This window comes from Onychostoma macrolepis, chromosome 23 (assembly GCF_012432095.1).
Source record: "Onychostoma macrolepis isolate SWU-2019 chromosome 23, ASM1243209v1, whole genome shotgun sequence".
NCBI lineage: Eukaryota > Metazoa > Chordata > Actinopteri > Cypriniformes > Cyprinidae > Onychostoma > Onychostoma macrolepis.
The window spans coordinates 11,058,960-11,086,810 of NC_081177.1; the positions used below are offsets into that span (position 1 = coordinate 11,058,960).

General features: G+C 36.5%; 1 protein-coding gene across 4 annotated transcripts; it reads left to right on the plus strand.

Moving 5' to 3' along the window:
- Nucleotides 1-1,555: 1,555 nt before the first annotated feature.
- On the plus strand, nt 1,556-26,231 carry sgk1 (serum/glucocorticoid regulated kinase 1). Of its 4 annotated transcripts, XM_058764056.1 has the most exons (14): nt 1,556-1,795; nt 1,932-2,053; nt 5,264-5,503; nt 16,212-16,409; nt 17,233-17,293; nt 22,483-22,558; nt 22,900-22,975; nt 23,090-23,278; nt 23,403-23,534; nt 23,954-24,190; nt 24,291-24,386; nt 24,526-24,681; nt 24,800-24,889; nt 25,030-26,231. In XM_058764056.1, exons 2-14 carry the CDS (start codon nt 1,976-1,978, stop codon nt 25,195-25,197), a joined length of 1,797 nt encoding a protein of 598 aa, XP_058620039.1. In that variant the 5' UTR covers nt 1,556-1,795; nt 1,932-1,975; the 3' UTR covers nt 25,198-26,231. The 4 variants fall into 4 exon arrangements, with proteins under 4 accessions (XP_058620039.1, XP_058620041.1, XP_058620042.1 ...); XM_058764058.1 differs by lacking the exons at nt 1,556-1,795; nt 1,932-2,053; nt 5,264-5,503; nt 16,212-16,409; nt 17,233-17,293 and adding an exon at nt 20,000-20,146; XM_058764059.1 differs by lacking the exons at nt 1,556-1,795; nt 1,932-2,053; nt 5,264-5,503; nt 16,212-16,409; nt 17,233-17,293 and adding an exon at nt 20,200-20,433.
- The last annotated feature ends 1,620 nt before the right edge of the window (nt 26,232-27,851 follow it).

Sequence of the window (27,851 nt, forward strand, 5' to 3'; positions counted from 1 at the left end):
GAGCAACTGATTATATCAGACAGATTATATGAGACTCATTTCACTGCTCAAACTGATGCAACACCATTTTTTTTTTTTTTTTTTTATGAAAAATGAAGAGCGTGAGCCATGAAACGCATATAATAATCATATTTTCCAACAGCAATTTATTCTTTGGTGGCTTCTTGCTCTTTGCAGGGTATTTTGGGTTTGATTGGGCAGAGCAGACAGCAAGATCAGTCATATGCATAAAATGAATACCTCTTTTGTCCAGGATGAAAGACGTTTTTCTTTCTTTCTCAGGTTGGCTCTCGAATAAAAGGATCCAGTCTGTTATAGTGAATCAGACAGCTCTCACAGTCAAGATGGGAAATGCATTTTCTCCTTATCTGTAATTTGTGAAATTGCCTTTGTATGGCATTTTATCTTTCTGTCATCTCCAAAAAGAAGAAAATATTTTTCTTTTGTGTGTGGGGGGGATTCAGATTTCTTTGATGTAGGTTTAGAGCAATGAGTCATATAGGCTACACAAGGTTTGTCATCCACACAAATCAAGTAAATGACCACTGAGATTCCACTAAATTATTTGCCAGCTGTGTTTGCATGATGAATAAAAATTAGTCACTACACACAGTGCCAGGCTACTTGAAACTGTCAATTCATAAAATATGACAGTTTAGATGCTAATTTTGCTTTCCTGTTTATCATATCTGTTATAGTCTATTTCTATATATATATTTTTTATTAACTCTTTTGCCTTATTTTTTTGTCTTTTTTATTAATTGCTATTTATATTACATTTACATAATACATTTATGCACTAAATTGCATTCAGTGTAAATATTTAATCAGTTCATGCTTTCGCTGGGAATCAAATATATATATTATAAACATCTATTGAGGGGAAATCCTAAATGTCCATTCTTACTTGGTTTGGTTTATTTTGTAAAAGCAAATGAACATATTTACCCAAAAATAAGGTCCCTAAATGCTGCCATTTTGAATCGTTTTTTTTAAATTTTGTCAACATCCTGATTAACTTACCACAGACTCAGAAGAACAAGGAGCTGATGGATCTCTGTCATTATGTCTTTAACTCAGTATATCGATTCTCCCCTCATTATCTTTCATTCCCTCTCCCTGCAGATGTGTGACATCTGCTGCTCGCAGGATGACGAACCTGTTGACTCATTCACCTCCGCTCATTCATAAATGGTTCTTGACCAAGAGAATCCAGAAAAACAGACAGGTAGGACTGAGAGAAAAAGAGCCTGAGAGATGCTGTGTGTGTGAGTCAGAAGAGGGTTGCAGCACTGCAGCGGTTCCTGTAACGGCACTGGTCAGGCTAAACACACCCATCCAATCCATCAGCCTTCATTCATCCTTCGCCCATCCTTCCATTCACACAATCAAAGCAGCGGGGATGGTGGGCAGGAGAGAGAGACGCTGCGATAGAGAGAGCATCTGCTTCTGCAGAAATGCAGGGGGGAAGGGGCGGAGGAGGAGGAGGAGGAGGAGAGAGAGTGTATCGTGCCATCGGAGAAGAACGAAGAGCTACAGAGAGAGAGAGAGGGCAGGGAGGAAGGTGCGCTTCTCTCTGATTGCAACACTCTCTCTGTCACATTGACAAGGTGTCTGTTCAGCTCCATCTCGTTCTGTCTGTCTCTCTCTCACACACACAGTGGTGGTGCTGCAGAGACATGCTGTGAAATCCAGCAGCATCATCGGGACGGACTCGCGGCATCAGCGCAGCGCTGATATCATCGGTCAGCAGTGACAATCATAACAACCTGGACCGAGGAGGACGACAACACAGGTACAGCCACAGGCATGCACACACACACACATGTGCTTGTCAGGCAACAGATATCACAGATTTACACTGTCATAATTGCTTCAGGCAACACGGAAGAGCTCATAATGGTGTTTTCACCTTCTCGTCCCTCTCAAAGGCATCACGCTGGGGTCCGCAGAGTGCGCGGGCCGGCCAGAGGCCATGAGGCTGGTCCATAATGCAGAGAAACAGTCTTTCTCCTTTAAGAAGTGCTCTGCCTTCCAGTTTGTCAAGAGGAAGGTGAGTGTGTGAGAATGCTGGGTGCAGAACTTCTGTGGCTTGTGGAGACTTAAAAGTGCTGTTCAGTTGGAGACGTGGCCTGGTGGGTAATGCACATGCTCTGACATGTTGCACAGTGGACAAATTTAGTTTGAATCGGGCTCAAGTCATTTCCGTAGAAATATTTTAAGGGTTTAAAAGTATTTTTCTCTATGGAGGAAGAGAAGTATGTATATTTATCTGTGTTTATGGATATAAAATATATGCATGTATGTCAATAAGTCAATAATTATTTTCATGTTATGAGCAATATTAAAATTATATAGTATCTTATATAAGTAGGTAAGTAAGTAAATAAAAAAATGTAAACAAATAAATATTGAAATAAAATAAATATTATTAAAATAAAATAAATATGTTTATCTAAATAAATAATAAAATAGATTAAAAAAATATTAAATGCAAAAATATATAATAAAACACTACAAATTACAGTGAATCGTTTTAAATGCTTGAAATTCATTTAGGCATCACAGCATTATAATGTGCACTATGAAACATGCATATTCATTTTGACATTTTTGTTCAATTATTACTGCTTTTTTTTTTACTGCTTTTTTTTAGTATTTTATTCAATTAGTACTGCTTTTAAATATTAAGTGAGCATTAGATGACAACAAATGGAAATCTAAATGTACAGATAGAGGAAATGAGCATAACCAATTAAATATCCAATATCAATCAATATTAAAATATCTCTAACATCAGCCAAAAGCCAATATGGTTGTGGTATATATTGTATATATACATAATGTGCTGTTTGTGTCATGGCTGTGAGATTGACGGCCAGTTATGAATACGCACGCAAGTTTTTCAATCTCATTTGACATTAGTGTTGAGATTATTTATGGATTTCTTTTGTTTGCAATTTAACAAAAACAAAATTGCTATTCCAGCTTGATTTGTGACTGTCGTAATGACCAATCTGAACATGTTTGGAATTATTTATTTAAATATAATGTATTTGTTTTGGTTTAGGCAAGAAAGTGTGTGTGGTTTGGGACTGAGTCCAGACTCCTACATACACACACAGCAGATGGAATGTCAGAGAGTGACTCAGTGAGATGGTTTTGTTGGATTATTATGTATTTATGTGTACACCGAGACTGAGAGAGAAAGAATCTTCTGGAGTGCCAAGGTTGATGTTTGTCTTTTGTAGGTCAGCTTGCAGTGTTGTCTTGTACGTGTGTTGCATTAACACAACTGGAGGGTGCTGTGTGTTTTGACTTTTGTGGGTTTGTTAACTTGCTCTGTGCACTGGGCAACGCACAAACACACACGCACACACACACACACACACACACGCTGATGTTTTTCTCTAGTGACTAAAGTTTGGTGGGTTGCTGAGTCATCAGTAGAGCCTGTATTTGGAGTGGTTTATTGAGTTGCCATTGCTTCAGTGTTTGATTCCTGTAAAGAATGATTCATGTGCCTGACATGCAGATCATAACAATAACACACTGACATGGCTACTGCACAGAAAAGGCAGCATGCCAAATGAGATGAGATGAGACAAGATTAATATATAAAATCTTTATATATATATATATATATATATATATATATACACATAAATTTGCTTCAATTTCTCGTCAGCCAAAATATATATATATATTTTTTTTTCACTAAAAGTGACTAAATGTAATTAATATGACATGGCAAATTATTGATTAAATTTAACTAAGATTTAATTTTATTATTCATATTTTAAAATTTTAAGATTAAGGTCTTTGAAGCTTATGCAAAGAGACTCTGAATGCTAGCGTACCATCACAGTGAAAACATACGATGACATAACTTTGAAAATCCGATCAAAGAAGAGAGACATGAAGAGAGCAGTGAATTGTTAGGATCTGTGACTATATGCTGTAACTGTTTATGTATGTGAGACATTGGGAAGCATTGTTTTCATTCATTTCAGGATTTTTTTTCCATTGTTTCCTTCATTCTAAAAAAAGACCAAGGTTTGATCGTATAGAGCTTTGAGGTTGTTTTTTCATCTGGCTGTTTGGCAGCTGTATGAAATGAAGTGAGAAGTGAAAATCTCTCAGCCTGTGCTCGCCGTGAGTTCCAGGATTTCCTGGGGCCTAGAAAATTGCTTTTCACTCAAGGGATTGAAGTCATTAAATACATTGTAAACTACAAAGAAGACATACGACCCCGTGCCCTGCCTCTTTTAGTCAGTCACTGCTGGTGATTTGGAGGACGCCTTTCAGATTTCATTGTTTAGCTTGTAAAGACATACACGGGCACGGCCCTGAGATGCCTCGTTCTGTTTAATACAGGAGCAAATGCACCAATCCAAAATTCATATTCACAGATTCAAGATGTTTTCACATGATGAAATATTACATTTACATTTAGTAATTTAGCAGATGCTTTTATCCAAAGCAACTTACAAATGAGGCAATCAAAAATATTATAATTGTCTACTTTGAAGAATATGGTGTTTGACAAAAATACTCCATCCCACATGAAGGAAACTCACATATAAGATCTTTTTAATATTAAATGGGGTGTAGATTGAAACTTTCACTTATGCAGCGTCACATGTCTCATCTGCAGTATCAGAAGAGATGTTAACATCACAAAACTGCTCAAATTTGCCAATATACCAAATAATAAGTTATACTAGCTATATATTTATATATTTATTTATTTTATATATATATTTATTTAATATGTCATTTTATGTCATACTATTTTAATACTTTATTTTATCTTGGTACTAATGAGCATTATATATTTATATAAATATAAATTATTTTATTTCACTTTTACTGTATTTTACATTATTTTCAAAGTCAGGTATTCTAAGAAGTTTTCAGACGAATATCAAATTCAAAGCTGATTCTTAAGAGAAACTTTCTGAGAATGCCATTAGATATCCTGAGCTATAAACACTTTCCTCTGAGATTTTAAATCTACACCCAACATACTTATCCTAGATGTTGTTAATATAACATGGTTGTACAAGCATTTCATGGAAATTTATTACAATCACCACATGACCAGTGGAATTTGTTTCCTGCACTTAGTGTGTTAGGTTTCTGCTCCAGGTCAAGTTAACCACCAACTTACTGGTAACCAACCCTTGGGCCTTGAATCAACTTGCATCACCACCCATTATATAATGCACAGATGTAAAACTCTTTCATGTTTTGCCTCTAGGTGCGCAGGTGGATGAGGAATCCGAAGGTGAATGTGGAGAAGGTCCAGGCTAAGGGCTTCCTGTCTCCATGTCCGAAATGTCAGGAAGGCCAGGAACTGTGGCACACACACTTCCCAGCTCCTTACGGCTGCTGCCACTACAGTCCTGGAGGATATTACCTCCCTCACCCCCCCAGCCCTCTCTGTCAGCCCTGTGCCCCATGCACACCTTGCCAGACAGACAAGAACAAGACATGCAAGGTCAGACAACTGTTTATTAACTTTTCGGTCATCTGTTAATTGTTTATTCATGCATATATTCATTCTTCAGGAGTGATTCTAAACTTTCAATCTTGAGCCTTGCTTGATAATAATTAAAAATGGCAATTTTTGTCAATAGACAGTGTCGCATATATTTTTTGTTTTCGGACAACAGAGCTTTCAGATAAAAATGGAAGAAACTTTTAGACCAACTAAAAGATGATTCCCAAGAAAACATTGGTTTGAAACATTTTAATGAGAGAAAGGAAAACATACAAAAAGCATTTGAGATATTCTTTTGTAAACTGCCAATTTTACCTGGATACTTGGCAAAATACCCACTTGCACTTAAAAAAAAATCACTTAAATCTGACTTTGTGATTAACTAATTTGGAGGTTTTCAAACCAGGGCCCACAAGAGGGTTTTAGGCAGTCTGTAGAAAATTTGAGAGAAGATAAAAGGATTTCATGAAACAATTGAACAAATGAGCAAAAAATGAAAAGTGCTATACAAATATATAAAATACAAAGATTTTATAAATTTTTAAAAAATACAATAAAAAAGTTAAACATTGAGCTATAGAAATAAAAATGGAAGAAATTGATGTAATTAACTTTTTGTAGTGACTGCTAAGGGTAGGATTCAGATTGAAATAACCTTTTACAGCAGATGTGAAGAGAATCGCAATCATAAACAGGGTCTAACCATTTCTATGCCATCCATACTTCAGGACCTAAAAAAATGCTCTTAATATCATTTTTTTCCCCCGTTTTGCTTGTTTGTTCTGATCTCTTGCGGTGCAAGCTTTTAATCTTAGCGTGCCGTAGGGATGCATAAGAGGCTGAGCATGTTGTCTTTCCATTTAGCAATGCTAAACAGCTTCCCAGGGTTGGACTAGGTTAGCTGAATTGAGCGCTCTCTCACTTTCTTCCACAGTTGCTCCCCTGACCGTTTGATTGGCTCTCAGAGACAGTGAGTATTAGAGAGATGACACAGGGCTCAGGGGGAGTCTGTATCTCAGTCGTCCCTGCAGAGAGAGAGATTACATGTGACAGCATCACTGCTCGCTATATGTGCCCTCAGTTTATGTAACAGACAGGCAGTTTGAAATACATTGTATTGTACGTGTTGTTATTTAGGGAAGTATTTGTATTGCAAACCTTCAGAAATGTGCTGTGGTACTTTAAATGCAGAAGCATATAATTTGATTAATTACACAATGGCATGAAAATTAATAGGTTGGAAGCTAACAGAATGGAAATTAAGAGCTAAACTTAGGCATTGCTCAGTGAGGAATAATGTTAGCTTGCATAAGGTGTCAATTTGAAATTTTTATGTCATACTGATTTCTGTCATTTTATCAAACATGATGGAATGTTTTACAGTGACACAAACCAACTAACATTGCAAAACATCACATAATTCATTTTATCCATTGCTAAATCAGCTAAATCAGGAAGTAACAGGCTTTTGTTTGGACATTGCAAAAGACTTATGGAATGTGATGAGGACACAGCATAAATCTATAAATTGTGCACCAAACTGACATGTAAAACATTATTTTCAAAAAAACAAAAACAAATATGTGAAACATTTTTGAACAGAGAAAGGAAAACCTGAAGTAACACCTGAAATATTCTTTTTATAAATTGCAAGTTTTTAATTTTACATGGCAAAATGCTTACTTGCACTGAAAATATTTTTGAAAATATTTTAAATTTAAGGTTCACTTAATCTGATATTGTGATAAATAAACTAATTCAGGAGTTGCAAGGGGGTTTGAGAGTGTACGTTGAAAATTTCAGAAAATGGATTTTATGAAACACACAAGCACAATAAAAAATGTGAAAAGTGCTATACATATAAATTTTAATTAAACTGAAATTGTTTCTGTAATTTATAAGATATAGAACACAAATATACAATACTTTATACAAAAATACAAAGATTTTTTGACACATTTATTGAATGTTTTCATATTAATATTTAATACAAAGTAAATAAGTCTACATTTATATTTTAATAATGTATTTTTTAATAATGCGTTTTACTTTTAGTTTTATAATATGACACTATTTTTTTACAGAGCAGATTTTTTTTTAGTAAAGGGGTCCCTTAAAAGTGGACATCATATTTAATTTGGAAAACCCCTGAACTAATTAATATGATTTCCATCTTTAAAATATTAAATGTATTATTTTATGCAAGCTATTAACCTAGCTGTGTTATATCTTGCTTTCACTTATATGTTGGTGTATTTGCAGCACTATAGATAGACAGACTGATAGACGGACAGTGTTGATTACATAACAAAGGCTAAACTTGTAGCCATCTGAGGTTGGTTGAATTTTGTGTTTGATTGATTTGATAACCTCTTGCCTACTTCTCCTCTGCTTTGCCACAAACAGTTCTCAAATAACCAGAGAACTAATGCCTGAGCTGTTTTATTCATGAATTCTGTGTAGGAGCTACAATGGGCGGCTTGTATATCAAGGTTAGGTTGGGTTAAAAATATATGTGTCCTGACAGGGAGAATGGGAGAGGAGAAGAGGAAATATTACGGGAGAGTGAAAAAGCGAGAGCGATGACACATCGTTTTGTGTCCAGTCGGTCTCGAGGCTGAAGTTATGTAACGTGTATCAGGGTGCGAATGACGGAATCGCAGGAGCTGCAGCGGCATCAGCATCTATGAATGACTGAATTCATTCAGCAACCTGAGAGTAATATCAAATTCTGTTCATCCTCATTACCTGCCTTCATCATCACTGTCAGCTCAGATCTATTGCTAATCAGTCATCCTTTTAATTATTATTATGCTAAAGCAACAGCTGAGGATTGATTTGATAGTTATAGTCCTTCCGAACTCTCCCCCGGTAACCCAGGCTGGTGATGGATCTGTATTATGTTTCCTTTGTTTTGTTTTATTGACTCTTTAGGAGGAACATGATCGTGTTTTACAGTAGATGTTGCCTGGAAGGATTTTTATTTCACGCCCTGTGAAAATATGGAGAGCAGTGGGGCTCCTTCTCGCTCTGCATGTGGGTTTGTGTGCTTGTTTGTGTTTGTGTGTGTTTGTGGAATTAATGTGGCAGAAAGATGCAAGGAGCGGGGGGTTGCGCCGATGACTCATTGCTCATGAGGTCTGCGGATCACACAAACGCACACACGCAGGGACAGTTTTTATAGTGCCAGGTTTCGCCGGGTTGAAATGAGCATAAAGTTTGATTGACCACATTGCGCTGGCTTTCAGTGCTTCAGTGAGCCTGTGATGAGATCGTGTTTGATTTATTTGGAGGATCTGCTGAATTATTATTGTATGAAGCAGATTGTTCCCGTCGTGATGATTATATTAAGTGCTTGATTGGTTATGACTGATTAAACTCTTCAGTGTAGAAAGCCTCCTCATGTCTGTTTATTAACTTTTCGGTCATCTGTCAAATGTTTATTCATGCATCTATTCATCCTTCAGTAGTGATTCTGAGATTTCAAGCGTCTCAAGTCTTGTTCGACAGACACGCTTTTAAAAATTTGAGAGAAAATAAAGGATTTTTATAACAGTTGACAAAAATAAGCAACAAATGAAAAAAAAGTGATAAATACAGATAAATTAATTGAACTGAAACTGTTTCTGTAATATATAAGATATAAAACACAAGTCTTTTTTATGAGAAAGAATATTTAATACAAAGAATTTATGCAAATGTAATATTTCATATTAAAATACAAAACAAAGTAATGACGCAGACTGTTCCTGTCATGATGATTATATTAACTTGTCTGATTGCTTCAAAGTAGAGGGTTTAAAGTGAAGTCAGCTGACAAAATTAGACATTTTCAATATCTCATTTGTTTCTTTTAGACAGTAATATAATCAGAAACTTTTGTTTAAAGGAACAGTTTGTCCAAAAATGTCAGTTCTGGCATCATGTACTCACCCTCCTCATGTCGTTCCAAACCTCTATGAATTTATTTCTTCTGCTGAAAAACAATAATAAATTTTTTTTTAGAAAGTATTTATCTGTTTTTTGTGCATACAATGAAATTCAGTAGAGTCCAAAACAACACTGGACTCCATTGACATTCATTGTATAGACAAAAAATATCAAAATATCATCTTTTGGGTTCTGAAAAACAAAGAATGACATGTGGTCCTGTTCATTTCTCAATTGCCTCTCCTATATGGAAATGGGATTAAATGGAGCACAAAAAGAAATTTGCTCAAGTCTCCTTTTTTAGATTTATCCCCTGAGAAAGGGATACATGTCTCCTCTAAAGGTCCGATTTCATCTAAAGTCAAAATGAACTCATTTCTCATTACGTTCTCCCAAAACTTAGTGACCTGACATATGTTATTATTCTAATTTTATTGCTTTATTCTCTTCTATTTCTATTTTACCTAAAGAGAAACATCTGAGACAACAATAATACTTAAACAAATGTCTCCTGAACCACGAAAGAGCAATTTTTAAGCTGTAAAATGTTTCCCTGGGCAAACACAACCACAAAAACACACACTTCTGCCATCATCTGTCCACAATCCAGAGCATGTGTCATTAGTTCTCGTAAATTCAAAGTTGTTTTAATGTCAGTGACTGGAATTTCAGAGCTTTCACTCGTCGCGTAAACAAACAGATCAAGCAACGATTTTCCTAACCCTGCTGAGATGCTGCGGAGTTTGTTAGTGTAATTTTAGAATCACTGAGATTCTGTTGTAGTGTTTTTTGTTTTTTTTTAACTTAAATATGTCTGAAGTTTTCATTCATTTTTATTTCAGTTATTTTAGTACGTCAAATTAAACTAAATGAAAATGAGAATGCTGTTTTGGAAACTAGCTTTTTTGATTTGTTATATTTTATTTTATTTCAGTTAACATTTATTTTAAGCAACAGTTTTTAATAATAACTCTGGATAGTTATTATTATAACTTTTTTCAGTACAAAACAGGCATCAGGATTATACAATAATGGCTTCTGGACTGTCAGCCAATTAGCAAAGTACTATTTTTATCTGTTTGTTCACGCGTCTTGTCTCTGGCACTATAACCCTTTGTCCCCTATGAATCTCTAGTTGGGGTTAATGAGGCTAATGGTTACTAGGTTTCAGGGGAAAACACGCCACACAGAAGTGCTGTCACCAGAGGCCTTAAAATGGCAACATCAGCGTCAGTTCCAGTCAGGTTCAGGTGATTCTTTATCTCTGTTTTGGACACCTTGACTTTCGCCCGGCCCTTAACTATGCTGTTGCATGCGAACTCTGGTGCTGTGCCAGTCGAGGGTGGCACCGGGCCAAATTTCCTCTCACCTTCCAAGCGCGGGCCAGTGGTGTCAGCTGGGTAGAAGTTCTTCTAAGGAAGTTCATGACCTTCACCTACTTTATATATTTTCCGCTATCGTGATGAAGGAGCGATTATATTTAGAGGGCTTTGTACTGGTGCAGAAAAGGCCTGAATCATTCTGTAATCTTTCCTGAATCGTTCTGCAATCCTCCTACAAAGAAGCACAGCGGTCTAATAGATTTTAGGAGGGAAGTAATACTTATTCTGTGGGAATGGAATATTTTCCTGGTTCAGAGCGGGTTTAATTATGCTTACTGGATTTAGTGTGTATAGGGCTTTACTTTGCTATACTTCAGGGACAACAATGACCACTGTATTGAGCTAAACCTTTCAAAGGTAAAAATGATTCACAATTAAAAATGTTTTTTTTACCTATTTTCTTTTAATTGCAGGGTTTGTCTGCATTTATTAAAATAGCTTAATGGGAAAACAACTTAGCTTTATGGTATGTCATGATTTAGATAACTTGGGTTGGACAGACAAGACTCGCACGCTAAAACGCCCATAAAAAATATTTTTAGCCTTTATAGAAATTGATAAATGGTTGACAATGGTTGATTGTTTTGTTTTTTTAAATCAACATCACAATGTCAAGTTAAATTTTGTATTAATAAGAGAACGTCTGAATCTTAGGTGCTGGGATTGGTCACAATTTCTCTTTTCCACAGTTTTTAACCATGTTTTGCCTCTGAGAGTTCATTTTTCAGTAACAACTGCATTCTAAAAATGTTATAATAGATTTAGTTTGATGTATACACTTAAATATTATGTATTTTAATGTAGTATGTTGTATAAAATATGCATATAACTGTTAAGTATCAGTACTTTTATTCAGCAAAGATGCATTAAATTGATCAAACGTGTCAGTAAAGGCTCATACATTTGAAATTTTAAATCTAATAACTGCTGTTCTTCTTTAAATTCACCAAAGAGTCCTGAAAAAGAAAAATGTATCCACAATAAAATATTAAGCAGAACCACTGTTTTCAAAATTGAAAATAATAAAAGTCATGCAAGATCAAAACTGAATGGCTCCTGAAAATTCTGTTTTTCCTTCACAGAAATAAATTTTAAAATATTAATGTAAATAATTAATAATATAACATTTAAAGGAGATATTTTAAATTGTAGTAATATTTTTCAATATTACTGTTTTTACTGTCATTAAAGTGTGTAATCTTTAAATTGTGTTCATATTATGAATTCATAGTAAATGTAAAAAAGTATTTTAGTAAAATTAATTAATTAACTATCAAGTATGAAAAATATGAAACCTAAATTGTTTAAAATATGGCAAATGGCAAAGCGACTACATTTACTTTGGTATTATTTGAAAATATTTTATGCTTAGTACAGATAAACATGTTTATTTTTTATATAAATATATAAATACTTTTATAATATTTAAATAATACTTTTGCCAGGAATATTTTATACATCACAGGACATCTGTGCAGGACAGCTTTCCAAAAGTATTTCATGTCAAGAAGGCTAAGGAAATGGGACTTTCAGTAGCGTTTGTTCCCAGCTGGGTTTCGTGATGGGATGCAGAGGGAGGAAGCCTTTTGGGAATTCCACATAGACACAAGAGTTTGGGTCTAATCTCCTCAAACAGAGTTATAGTGTGCGATTTAACCTCCCTGGCTACACACATAAACAGACACAAACACACCTCAGGGCTTCGAAAATATAATGACTTTGTATTGACTAGAAAATCTCTGCCTGGTAAATACTGTCAGAGAGATTTTAGATTACAATAGCAGTGCAAAGCCTTGCATGCGAAATGCCAACTCACACACTGTTTGGAGGACAGGGGAGGGAAGAGTTGCTGATTAACCATTTTTTTATCTTAACATTTTCCTGTAAGTGCACTTACATAATCGGCAGCTTTTGATGTTGAAATATTTGGGTCAGGCTGAGTGTGTGCACAAGACTAGGCCCTTAAGAAAGGCTAGTTACAGTTCCAAGATCACCTTTCCCTGGAATCTGTGCTTCATTCCTGGCATCAAAGGCTAAAGAGCAAAGTGTGTGCGTGTCTTTCTGATTATTATGGATTATAGAATAAGCTTGAGTCGCTGCAGTGACGTCTTTCACTGACCCTTGAGCTTTTATCAGCACACTTCATTTTCAGCTGTGTCTTTGAGTCAAATTCAGATCTAGTCCTATGACCTTTAGAGGAAAATTTGCTAAACAGACACTTTTCAATAGGTTTTTTTTTTTTTTTTTATCAAAAAATAGGTATTTTATCCTGTGAATCAGGTGCTAAACCAACACGGTCAGATCATGAAAATGAACTATTAGCTATTAGGGTAATTTCACCCCTAAAACCTTGATTTGAGATGATTTATTTTTCGATTTACTTGATTATTTATTTACTGAAAAAAGCGTATGACAAGAGTTACAGCATTGATGACAAAATGCTTCTATTTATACTTTACTGTGCCACTTATTGTGCTGTTTTTGCACATCAGGCTTACTCATGGGGTATTGTGACATGTAAAGTTGGGTATAACGCATTACTCAGTAACTCAGTTACTGTAATCTAATTACTTTTCCTGGTAACGCAGTAAAGTAATGAGTTACATTTTAAATTAATGTAATTTGATTACAGTTACTTATGTCAATAAAATTACGTTACTTAAGTTACAAATGCAGTTTTTTTTAAATGAAGTAAAAATCATGTTTTGCACGTTAGTATGCCTTTTAATAAATCACCGGAGAATGCGAGCTAAAATGAGCGTCCTACAACATATAGATGCAATGAAAGGTTGCCTATCATATTTAAAATGTTGCACTCGACATTTAGTCTGGCATTATAGTTTGAGAAAAGTTCAACAAGTGAATGTGTACAAGTTTATTTCACAGTAACACAAAGTAAAAAACTAAATGACTCATCAGAATGAGATCAACCGCTGGATTAAACCGCGTCGGCATCACAATTCAAGGCGTATTCCTCACAGCCGCGTCTTCTTCCAAAAACGAAAAGTAGCCGAGATGAACTTGAATCTTTCTACAGAGGTGACTTGAGCGTCTCAAGCTTGGTTTCGCGCGGATGATTATCTTATAGCATGCGATGTGCGTGGGCATGATCACATTATAGGTGAGCTCAGATGGGAAAGACTGGACCTCGCGTTGGTTTCATACGGATTATTTTAGCAGAGAATATTTGTTTTCGACATGACTTCATTTAATAATTGACACTTCAAGCTTTCTTTAGATATACTGTATTTCTCATGTCATTTTCGTTCATTCTATTGACTCGTTTCAGGAAGATATTCACGGAGACCGAGAATGCAGAAAGCGCACCCTGTTTGTTTTCTTTATTTTACAATATATTTGATATTAAGAGTGAATCAGGGTATACAAATAATAGGCCTACTTACGTATTTTTTTCAGTCAATATGAAATTAATGAAAGAACTATGAGTTTCTCTTTGTAGTGTATTTTTTAGGTTTGATAACTTGAAAAGTAAAGTAAACTTGAAAGTAACTTGAAAGTAAAGTAATTAGTAATCTGATTACTTTTTAAATGCAGTAATCAGTAATTTAATCAAATTACAATTTTAAACAAGTAATTAGTAATTTGTAGAGGATTACTTTTTTATATAACTTACCCAACACTGGTGACCTAGTGGTTAAAGTCTGGTTACTACTTTAGCTGGTAACTAAACATTTTTTTTTTTTTTGAACCCTGCAATATAGAGAATCCATTCTCTATATTGTCATTATGGCCTTGAACAAGATTGAGATTACTTTAGAGAGATCACTTTCTTGGTAAAAACATGAGCTAAATTATAGGGGGTTCACAGACAATTTCTGCAATATATATATATATATATATATATATATATACAGTATCTCACAGAAGTGAGTACACCCCTCACATTTTTGTAAATATTTTATTATATCTTTTCATGTGACAACACTGAAGAAATGACACTTTGCTACAATGTAACGTAGTGAGTGTACAGCTTGTATAGCAGTGTAAATTTGCTGTCCCCTCAAAATAACTTAACACACAGCCATTAATGTCTAAACCGCTGGCCACAAAAGTGAGTACACCGCTAAGTGAAAATGTCCAAATTGGGCCCAAAGTGTCAATATTTTGTGTGGCCACCATTATTTTCCAGCACTGCCTTAACCCTCTTTGGCATGGAGTTCACCAGAGCTGAAAGCAGAGCTTCTGCTTGTCTTCAACAAACTGTGTGCGGGCTTTCTTGTGCATCATCTTTAGAAGAGGCTTCCTTCTGGGACGACAGCCATGCAGACCAATTTGATGCAGTGTGCGGCGTATGGTCTGAGCACTGACAGGCTGACCCCCCACCCCTTCAACCTCTGCAGCAATGCTGGCAGCACTCATACGTCTATTTCCCAAACACAACCTCTGGATATGACGCTGAGCACGTGCACTCAACTTCTTTGGTCGACCATGGCGAGGCCTGTTCTGAGTGGAACCTGTCCTGTTAAACCAATGGTCTTGGCCACCGTGCTGCAGCTCAGTTTCAGGGTCTTGGCAATCTTCTTATATTCTTCTTATTGCCATCTTTATGTAGAGCAACAATTCTTTTTTTTCAGATCCTCAGAGAGTTCTTTGCCATGAGGTGCCATGTTGAACTTCCAGTGACCAGTATGAGAGAGTGAGAGCGATAACACCAAATTTAACACACCTGCTCTCCATTCACACCTGAGACCTTGTAACACTAACGAGTCACATGACACTGGGGAGAGAAAATGGCTAATAGGGCCCAATTTGGACATTTTCACTTAGGGGTGTACTCACTTTTGTGGCCAGCGGGTTAGACATTAATGGCTGTGTGTTGTAATAAAATATTTACAAAAATGTGAGGGGTGTACTCACTTCTGAAACATGTCTCATATGCTCCATTCATATGCTCCTGCTTAATATATTTGTGAGGAAACTTTTGATGATTGAAGTTGAAGTTCACTCTGAAAAAACAGCAGTTTTTTAAATAGAAATTTATGTAACTATGTAAAAGTTTTTACTGTCACTTTTGATCAATTTTATGCATATTTTCTGAATAAAAAGTATTTGTTTTCTTTAATATTTGAATAAATCTTACCGACCCCAAACTTGAACTTGAACAGCAATATATAATCATTTCTTTTGGCTTCAATGCAATAACAATATAACGCAAATTATATATAAAGAAGTAATGTTTTCTTTATAGTTTGATGCTATATTTCTCTCACAATATACACAGGTCTTAAATATAGAATTTGCAAGGGGATATATTTTTATTATATTTGAGGGTCCTTGTCATTGAAAGTTTGGAATCCTCTCAACTAAATGACTTATTACTACTACTAGGTCATGTCAGTCCAATAGCTTACCTCATTTGTGTTTTTCAACAGGTGAGAAAATGGAAGATGCTCAGTCGACATCACAATGATAGTAAGGTAAAGGAGGCCGAATCAGAGGGGCATGTGATCTGCCCCTGGACAATGTCACCACTGCTGGGAAGCCCCGTACTGCTGGAATGTTGCATCTGCAATGGACCCTTCATCACTTACGGGCACGAGGAGGCATGGCAACCACGTCAGCGCACACAGGTCAGCACACAAACAAATGTCTCATGCAAAAATGTATAAGTATCATTGCATTAGATAACAAAATACACCATACAATTACAGCACAAAGCTCACTTTTCAAGTGCAATATTTCACAAAAATAAGTTATTAAAGCTTTCTGGTTGTCAAAAATAGAAAACACATTTCTGGAAGCATTGTTTGTTGAATTTTGTGCTCATTTCTCATTCTTCTTCATTCTTTGTTGCCTGAAATTAATTTTAGCCACTTAGCTGTTTACACAAGATAAAAGAGCAGTGAGACACATGGGATGGGAAAGTTTAGCGTAGGTGCACGTGCAAAAATGTTAATACTGTCCCTCACATATTTCAGTATTCTGTTAGCCGGCTCTCCAGGGAGGTTATTAAAGAAGTGGATTTGGGAAATTGCTCTTTCTGTCTTTCTCTCTCTCCCAAGCTCTCGCTCATCCTCTCTCGCTCACTTCATGCAGAAAGCTTGCAGCTTGGGTGCAAAACTGTTGGCCAGATGTCACATGATTTCATTTTTTGCAAGCTGTAGATTAAGACAGATTTGACAGTATATCTGAAAGTCATAATTTAACTCTGATGAGTGTGCACGCATGATAAAACTGTTTTAAAATCTTCCATGTTGTGACTAATCTAAAGCACATTATTAATGAACCAAAGTCCTAATTCTAATATTCAGCGTTATCACTTTCAAGGACCAAGGCCTCGTTCTGTCATTAAACTTGTGTATAGGTCAAAAGAGACATGCGGTACTAAGACAACAAAAGAGTGTTTTCATTGGAGACACATTGCGCTGACCTACATTACTTCTTTTTTCCCAGGCAATGGACCTTTACTACCATGGAGACCCGGAGTCTGATTATTGCTGTCCCTCTGACACCAGTAAGTTCTGTCTTTTTTTCCTCCACCAGTCTTTTCTTTCATTCATTGCCTTATTTCCGTACTCTCTCCCTCTATTTTGTATATCTTTTCTCATTCATTCACCTTTATAACTCTTTCAGGATCTTTCTGCTTAATGTCGTTGCACTTCCTTCTCTTTCTTTTTGAGTTGTTTTGTTTCTTCCACCTGTTTTTTTCTCTCTTGCTGGTATAAGCATAACCCATAATCACCTTGATCCATGTAGGCTTAGAGTTGAACCTTTAATAACTATTTTTAGGCAAGTGCTCAAAACAGCACTTCTGTGAACAAAACACTCCTACACTATTCAATTACAGACATCCAATGCCACCCGATAACGGTAGAAACGCACCACGAATATTTATCAAGTGCTTCTTAACATGCATTGTATGTGCTAAACTACCCAACACTGATAACGAATTATGATTTTATGTATATGGGTAATTTATTTTTTTACTAGAGGAATTTTTCTTTTCCTTTTTGTTTTTAAAGAAAACTAAATAATTTTAGTTTTAAAGGATAGAACATAATTTGCAATGATTTCTCTATTTTGGGCTTGTTTAACATTTCTCATCAAGGTATTTATAAAAACTCTAAATATAAGATTTTTTTTATTTTGCACTTCATAAGAATTGAATGAAAATATATAATATTATATTTAAAATATTGTATATTAAACAAAAATATAAAATGTACATAAAATTGTTTTCATATATCATTTGGAATTTAGGTGTAAATTTTCATAACAAAGTTTTAATGTTAGACCAACCATTTTAAAGAACAGTTAATACTACTGATCAAAAGTTTGGGGTCAGTTTAATTTCTTTTTCTTTTCAAATAAATGTTGTTCTTATGAACTTTCTATTTATCAGAAATCAATCACAGATATAAATTACATTTTAAAATAGAAAAAAGTTATTTTAAATTGTAATAATATTTCATAATGTTGCTGTTTTACTATATTTTTTATCAAATAAATGCATCCTTGGTGAAAAAATAAGAATAAAATCAGTTTCTGTTTGATGAGAAGTGAGCTGTTTTTTATTTTTCATGATTTCAAGTAGACCAAACAGCCCATAATTAATGACTCACTCATAAATGGTCTGTTGCTAATGCTGTGGATAGAAGATTTTGAAAAAAATTCCTTTGCAATGACATGAATGTATATTACCAGTCATTTAAAGGTTAGGGTGATAAGCTTATCTGAAAAAGGGCAAATGCAAAAAATACTTTTATCTTATTTCCGTGGAAAGTTTTTTCCTTTTCGTCCTATCATAACTTAACACTGAACCCAGGACAGGTACAGAGAGGACAGTGTCCTGAGGAGTCAGACGTGTCTTGGAACTGGTCAGCTGGATAAAATGTGCTTTCCCATTTAACCAAACATGCCAAAATACGGAGCACTCTGGAGATGAGGGACTTTGCAATCACTGACATTCAGCTGTCTCATAATTAAGTAATGTAGTACAATCCCTATGAAGGCACAAGAATCTGTAACTACAGTGGCTGCATCTTTAATATATTTGTTTGTGTTCATATTATATTACTCATAGTTTAAATTTGTCTAAATGATCTCATAAGCTCCAGAGTTTCTCTTGACGGAGTCACTGCAGGTGTGTTAGTGTACACACATATTTGTATGCATTCATGTGAATGTGTGTGTGTGTGTGTGTGTGTGAAGGAAATTGCATAATGCTCTTGAAACCAGAGTATGATCCAAGATCACATTAGTATGCATAATGTTTGGGTCCTGTGTTGAGTGCTTAGCAGCATTTAAATAAGATTTTACGTAATCCCCATCTTCCAACATAAATAAACAAAGTGTTTGGACACTTAGGACTGAAGCCCTGTTGATCTCTGTGTGCTCTCTCTGTCTCTCTATCCTCTCCGAGACCTCTATTCACTTCCTATTTACACAAAGAATGAGAAAAGACCAGAATCTGGATGATATGATGAGCACAAGGAGACAAGGGGAAGAGAATCTAAATTAGGAGTATTGAACTGAGAACTTAAAGTTGAAAAGTTTCAAAACATTTCGTAAAACTGTTGTGAAATATACAGAACTGCAAGTTAGTGTAGTGTATGACAGCGACGACATACATTATTTTATTTTATAAAATTAAACCTTTATTATAATATAATATAATTTTAATTTCATGCTTTGATAAATTGAAATTACATACACAACAAAGTATCTTTTGGCCAAAACAATGCTTTGATGTTTTTTGTTATATTATATTATATTATATTAAAACTATTGTAATAATTTCTTTAATAATTTCCAACCAACTGTAAAGGATAGTTTCCATTATGACTTACCTCATACAGTGTGACAACTTACCCCAGTCTTAAGATTGTGTGTTTGAGTATTTTGTGTGTGATCATTTTCATGCTTTTCTAAAGTGTAATTAGTGTTGCAGAGGTGTGGATAATTATAGGGGGTGTTTGCTTTATCTAAACTCTCTTAATTAGTACATAAAGAATACAAAACCTTTTTGCCAACAACAAAGAAAAAAAACAGTTGCAGGACACATTAAAAGTCTCTTTATCGGTCTCAATTGAGTTGCACTCGCCAATGATGTCCAAAAACTGTGTTCAGGTAGAGTTTTGACCGACAGCCCCTATGTTCATTTAGCTTCAGCTTCTCATGAATAGTGCAGCACGTTGTTGGAGGGCTGGAGAGACTCCGCCCCGCAGATATCCGGTGTCAGATCAGCCCTGATGGAATGCGGCGGATTGAGAAAATTCTTGCACCTCCAAACTTCCTCATCAAGCTTGTCTGCGGCACTTTACGCGCTTTCCTGACCCTATGAAAGACAAAACGTCTCCGCTGTCATGTAAGTTGAATCTCGCCGAATTTATCGCGGAAAAAGTGTGTTATGGAACTGTTTTTATTTAAATGACGTTCCACTGGAGGTGTCCGCTTATAATTAGGGTGCACTGGAGACATCTGTAGGTGTGTTACCGTAGGGGCAGTGACCCGGTTTTACCACCATATTTATTTAGTCTGATAAAGGCACTTGGCTCTACCTTTGCCAAACATAAGGAACGCTAGTCAGTCTCGGCTCTCATAGGAGACTTATCAGGATTTACAGCACAATGAGAACTTCAGCGGAACTTAAAGGTTTGTACTTTTCTCAAAAACCCATTAATCATAATAAACCAGTGATATGTATAAAATACACAATAGGTCTATATATATAGTTTATATAGGCCTAGCGGTTTATTTAAACATCTGGAAGGTGCGTTCAATCTTTTTCTAGGATAAAATGGTTATTTAACAGTATTACTCAATTATTTACATGTTTGAGCAACATGTTGTAAGCAGAACCAAAAAAAAAAAAAATGCATGTTATTTATTGTAGTTTTCATGTTGTATTATTTAATGCTTTACATGTACTGAATCATGAACCATGTGAAACAACTTTCACAACTTTTTTGGGATGTATGCATGATATATTTAGTACTCAGTGTTGTTCGGTTACTAGTAACAGCTGATGACTCCAATGTGTTTTTTTTTTAAATAAATTTCTACAGAGTTAAGTGTCACGAAGTACTGTATATAAAAAAAATCTGCTGCAAAATGTGATGCATTGTAATTACATGCATTACATCTTAAACTAAGCGGTTAACATCAAAATGGTTTTTGCCACAACCCAACCATTTATGAGTTTAAATCTTTTTGAGGCTTAAGTTCTGAGCTTTTATTATAACTTAATGAGTTGAATGAGTAACTTTAAATGACGTTAATTAATAGTCTGCTGTGGCAGGCTATAGAGTTGCATAACTGTGGCAGACTAGGGCGTTTCATGATCTTATGTAAATTTACTGATACGGGCTCTAAAATGACAGAAGGGAAGAAAACAGAAGAATGCTTGAATTTTCCTAGAAACAAATAATTACTTGAAGTTCGGCTCATTTCCGAGAATCGGTTCTTTCGAACAGTTCAATTCGAATGTCATGATGCAGTAATACCCTGACATCGCGGTGTGCAAATTTACTTAAAATGCATCATATGTGGCCGCGTATTTAACGTTTACTACATTTTAATAACGTTATTCGTTCAGTGAGTTAGTTGTGAGTAGACTCGATAACGGCTCCGACTGACTCGTTCTGACTATTTAGTGAACAAGTTCAGCCGATTCATTAAAAAGACCCCACACAAAGGAACGGTTTATTCACCGTTAATCCAGTCAGTACTTTTCCAGTGAGTGCTGAAGTTTGGCTCGAGTCCCTTTGCTTTTGTCTCATTCATGCGTCATCTGTCACGACGGTTAAAATGGGGCTTTGAGAAGAAAAAAAAAAAAAAAAAGGGGGACTCAGTGGGACTCATTGACTGTTGTGCACACGTGGATGGGAATTGTTTTAGGAGGTCTTTTGAACAGGTGTGATGAATCAACCGAATCTTTTCTGCTTTATCTTTGCACGTGTACACTTACATTCTGAGTACATTGTTTACACTTGCGATAAAGTAGCAAAGAGAATGTGTAGCAAGACTGTTTGTATTAAGACTGTGTTCTAAGGCAGGCAGGTTTGTTTATGAAAGAAATACAGTGACTCAATTTTGAATCCTTTTGACGTTCCTGTCAACAGAACATGTAGTCCTGCTCAGCTTGTTATATCCGGGGAGATCTTGTTTTCAACTGTATGTAACATAACATCAGATTTTGGGGCGTAACGTTCTCGTGTGCCCTTCACTCACAGCTGGCCCCTCATAGACGTCACAGCTGACTCCGCTATAACCTGCGGTGTATACGCCAGGCCACGCCCCCGCATACAGAGACTTGCGTCAGGACACGCCTCCTCTCTAAGAACGCACGCCAAGCCACGCCTCTTAGCGGAACACAATCTAGCCTCCTCCCCTTGCCTTTTAAATAGTTGGAACAGTAGTGTAGGAGTTCAGTAGCGCTTTGTGTCGTTCTGGTTACGGGCCCGGAGTGGAAAACTACAGCAATGACAATCCAAACGGAGACGGGCGTCCCAGCTCCAGACTTGACCTACTCTAAAACAAGAGGACTAGTAGCTAATCTCAGTGGTAGGCTTTGTTTTTCAGATGAATGGAATCTCCTGAGCCAACTTTAGCACTGAATGGGAAGAATATTAAGTGATCTAGCTTTTTAATGGACTTTTTTTTTCTCTCTCTCTCTCTCTTTGCTTTTTCTTTTATGTGCAGCCTTTATGAAACAGAGAAAGATGGGATTGAATGACTTTATCCAGAAGCTTTCCACAAACTCTTATGCATGCAAGCAGTAAGTTTATTTTATGCAAATCTGTAAAGAAAATGTAAACGTTTACATATTTATTTCAAATATGCATTCATGTATAAAGAAAATGTATGTATTTGCAAACTTATTCCAAATATGTGTTTATTTACAAAATAGAACATAGGTATAAAAAATGTTTTGTTTTTATTTACTTTTTTGACATTTTATTGTTGTTAAAATAATTATTGCAGTAATATAAAATTGTAACTAGAATAATATAACTATAATAATAAGTACTCATATTCAGACATTTCTCTTTGTTTGTTTGCCAAGTTGTTCTTGTTAAAACCATGCATCTAATCATCAGTGGTCTTTTCTTCCTGCAGTCCTGAGGTTCAGTCCATTTTGAACTTGACACCTCCACAAGATGCTGAGCTGATGAACAGCAACCCTTCGCCACCGGTAAATCTGCGTTTATTTATGTCACGAAAGCATGTGTGCGTTTATGCATCATGCATCTTTCTACAAAACAATATGTGAATCATATTTGCCTAATCATCTTTCTCTCCTCTCCAGCCAAGTCCTTCTCAACAGATAAACCTCGGCCCTTCCTCCAACCCCACCGCCAAACCATCAGACTTCGACTTCCTCAAGGTCATCGGAAAAGGCAGCTTTGGAAAGGTTCTTCTGGCCCGCCACCGGAGCGATGAGAAGTTCTATGCAGTCAAGGTGCTGCAAAAGAAAGCCATCTTGAAGAAGAAAGAGGTATGGAATTCACTCCTTAGTGACAGTTGCTTTGGGCTTTGGAGAATGCATGTGTTTAATAACAACATAGTAGTTCTAGATGGCTGGTTGACCTCTTATCCTGACCTCTAACCTCTGACCTCAGGAGAAACACATCATGTCTGAGCGCAACGTGTTACTGAAGAATGTCAAGCATCCTTTCTTGGTGGGCCTGCATTACTCCTTTCAGACTGCTGATAAACTCTACTTTGTACTGGACTACATCAATGGTGGAGAGGTGCGTTATTTCATTTGCATTTTTTTTAAGTTACACACAGTAGGGAGTAAAACAATATTTACAAAAGAGACAATAAAATAGTCAAAGATGTTGGAGACAGTGAGGTAGATGCAGACAGAAAAAGGATATCCTGTCATGAGAAGCAAAGAGGAGCGGCTGGGCTCTGAATAGGAAACTCTCCTCAGGAAATGGCTGGGAGGGGAAAGTGTGTGAGGTAGGGGAGCCCGATTTAGCAGCTATGATGGTTTAGACTCGGTCTAACTCGATAGACGTCTCTGAGGGGCTGCGTAGGGGGGTATGTTCTCATTTCCTGCCATTGTTCAGGATTGTGGAGTCTAGAAAGCCTTGATTAAGTATGCCATTCAGGATATGGAATTCACATCCTAATCGCTCTCCTCTCTCTCTGTGTCTTTCCATAGCTGTTCTATCATTTGCAACGGGAGCGATGCTTTCTGGAGCCGCGTGCGCGGTTCTATGCAGCCGAGATTGCGAGCGCCTTGGGGTACCTGCACTCACTGAACATAGTGTACCGAGACTTGAAGCCTGAGAACATTCTCTTGGATTCTCAAGGACACATCATCCTGACCGACTTCGGCCTGTGCAAAGAGAACATAGAACCCAATGGAACGACATCAACTTTCTGTGGAACACCAGAGGTAAATAACATTCACTTTTAAGTGGTTGCTTTCAAACAGTGCCATTGCATTTGCAGTCAGTAAGCTAACTCATCTTGATGTTTCTCCTTCTGTCTTGCAGTATTTGGCACCAGAGGTGTTACACAAGCAGCCGTATGACAGGACGGTGGACTGGTGGTGTTTGGGAGCAGTGCTGTATGAAATGTTATATGGCCTGGTGAGTTATTCCAGCAAAATGAATTGATTTCATGCCTTTAATTGAATGTATTTAACTAATTAGTTTAATTGAATTGAAATTGCCTTGAGTACTTGGCTTTTCACATGATTGCTGATTGCTTTTTATGGTTTCTCCACAGCCTCCATTCTACAGCCGTAACACAGCAGAAATGTATGATAACATTCTGAACAAGCCACTGCAGCTCAAACCCAACATATCTAACGCTGCCAGACACCTGCTGGAGGGCCTGCTGCAAAAAGACAGAACCAAGAGACTGGGCTTCACTGATGACTTTGTGAGTGGAATTTTTATACATGTATATAGTTTTTGCTATTAAATATATTAGCCATATCCTATTAAATAGCAGTTTTGTTGCTCTTGTATCTAATGTATCTTCTATTTCTCTTTTGTAGACTGAGATCAAGAACCACGTGTTCTTCTCTCCAATAAACTGGGATGATCTAAATGCAAAGAAGCTCACGCCACCCTTCAACCCCAACGTGGTACGTTTCACTGCTCTTCTGTGTTGACTTTGAGTTATTACCACATAGCACTGGGTGTTATGGATAAAAAGGACCTGATTTGTGATGAGAGAATGCAGAGAATGATTTCAATCGTGTAATTTTGATGTGTTTTGTTTCAGACGGGGCCTAATGACTTGCGGCACTTCGACCCCGAGTTCACTGACGAGCCGGTGCCAAATTCAATTGGCTGCTCCCCAGACAGCGCTCTAGCCACAGCCAGCATCACTGAGGCGGCCGAGGCTTTCCTAGGCTTCTCTTATGCCCCTGCCATGGATTCCTACCTGTAGCCCATCGACGCAGAAACGCCATCCCATAGACTCTTACCTGTAGCTCATTACCATGGAAACGCTTTCCCATGGAATCACACCTGTAGTGCATCACTATGAGAAAAGCAAACCCTGTCTCATTTCCCTGCCTCCAGTTGGGGGGCATTTGCACATGGCGTACGGCAGCTCAAAAGGCCTTTGTTAAAAGGCCTGAGTTTTACACATTAAAAAAAGACTTGTCATCTTCATTGACTGCATCCAAATGCACGATTTCTCCTCCGCTTTCACCCCGGGTTGTGTCAGAGAGACAGATGGGGAAAAAGAGAGAGAGAAGATTGATGCTGATGGACGATTATGTACTTTTCTTTTCTTGAGATTTATTTCCAGCTTCTTTACTTTTATAGGATTGTCAGTGCTAGACTTCATTGTTTTGGATGGATTGGATGTGTGTGTGCGTGTGTGTACGTGCCTTCGGTTTAACACCCCTTCACACATGTTTGTTTAATCTAAATCATGTGATCTGGCACGTCAGTCTGTGTCGGATATAAATACAGTCAACGTGACGCTAAAACCACTAAAATATGTCAGCATCTGATGTTTTTGTGATCTTTGAGTTGCGCATCTGGGATCAAGTTGCACATTTATCTTCCTAATTTAAAGAGCAGTTCCTTTTTTGTGTTTTTCTTGTTCTTTTGACTCAAGCGGAAGGTGCTAGAGGGATGTGCTGCTAATGTGTGTAGATACGCATTTGGACCAAGGAATCAGACGCCTCTGTTTTACCTTAGTCTTCCAGCCTCCTAGGATGTACAGTAATCGTACAGCTCAGAAATGGGCCAGTTTGTCTGAACATCACATTCCATGGAATATGACTGTATGGTTATTTAAGTTTGTTTGTATATTTTAAGGTCTATGTATTAGTTTTAATGTATATGGAACAAAAACTTAAGGTATGCTTATATGTAACTATAAATGTACTGTAAAATTGTAAAATGTTTGAATCATGTGACCTTGTTTGGTTCGCAATAAAACTTTATGGATATTTTTCCCCAAAACAACTTTTGCATCCGTTTTCTTTTTGTCTGTAGATGAAACTAAATCATTAGGTCATATAATGTAACAAACATCATTTCAGAAACGGACAAACATCACATGCCATGAAACAACGTCATCAGTTTCCTCAGCTAGCCAAAGGTTGCTTTTAGTACAGTGTTGTGCGTCATTTTACTTTCCCAACCCAGTACACACGCCATCCCTGCACATTGAACCCCATCTTTAACCAGCCATAATTTTAATTTCTCTGGCAGCTGTCAATGTTTGTATGTATTAACTGCAGCTCCTGGAACTGCTTTTCTGAGACCCGGTGTAATGGTCTGAGCAAGTTCACTACAAATTGAGGCACTTGAGGCCTTAAACTAGGTCACGCATCTGTGAAATGACTGGTAATTTGTTAAAGGTAAACCTGAGCATTGCTTTTAAGAGATTTCAGAGACATGCTATGCAGGATACACACACAGGGAATTAATTACTAGCTGTAAAGATACTTTTGCTCAACTGGCCAACATGGCTATGTAAAGGATAATAAAAGGTTTCTAAATATAACACTTATCAATAACCTACAGATATGTGATGTGGTGTCATAAAATCTCACAATTTAAATATGTTTGTTTTATAAGGGACTATGCTGTATTGCAATAAAAAGAGTGCTGATAAATAGAACGGAGTGAGTTACAATCTCAGATCTCTTATCCACTAGCGCCCCCCAATGTTGTTTTTGAAACGATTGGACACATATTTTTCTCCTGAACATGATCAAACCTTCAAGAAAATGCAGTAAAATGTGCTGCTACAGTAAATACATGCAAATGTATATGTAATGAAGTTATTATAAACCAAAGTACGTATATATAATTTCATTTCTGTTCACTTTGTTTGGTGTGACAAAATATTTTTTTTTTCTTTCTTTTTTCTTTTGTTTGCCGAAAATAGTTGTGGTGGTTTATGAAGATTTTGAAGAAAAAACCTTGTCAAACTGAGCCACGTACAGTCTTTGCCGTAGAACTTTTAATTGTAATGTAATTACAATGTAATTACAATTATCTGGCCAGTAGATGGCACTATATTACAATAGAACAGTGCTTCCCAAACCTGTCCTGGAGGACCCCTAGCCCTGCACATTTTTTATGTCTCCCTTATCAGACACACCCAATTCATGTCTTGCAGTCTCTACTAACGAGCTGATGAATTGAGTCAGGTGTGTTAGATAAGGGAGACATACAAAATGTGCAGGGCTAGGGGTCCTCCAAGACAGGTTTGGGAACCACTGCAATAGCAGATATTCTGGAAATAACAAACACGGTGGTCTTCTTTTTTTTTTTTTTTTTTACAATGATTATTTTAGAGACAGTACAGTACGTCTGTCTGTCTATGGTTATGTCTATATATGTAGGCAACGGAAAGGCCACAGCTTCAGCTACTCAAGTATTACACACCGCAGCAGTTTACACAGTGTCTGATGACTCAAACCAAAGACTGCATCTGTGACACAGCAGACCGCCATATTGCATTTCTGCTACATTATCACAACCATAAGTTAACTTTCAATCAGGTTAAAAGTTATATTATAGTACATATGTTTATATATTGTTACAATCTATTAATTACTTATGCAATTAAAT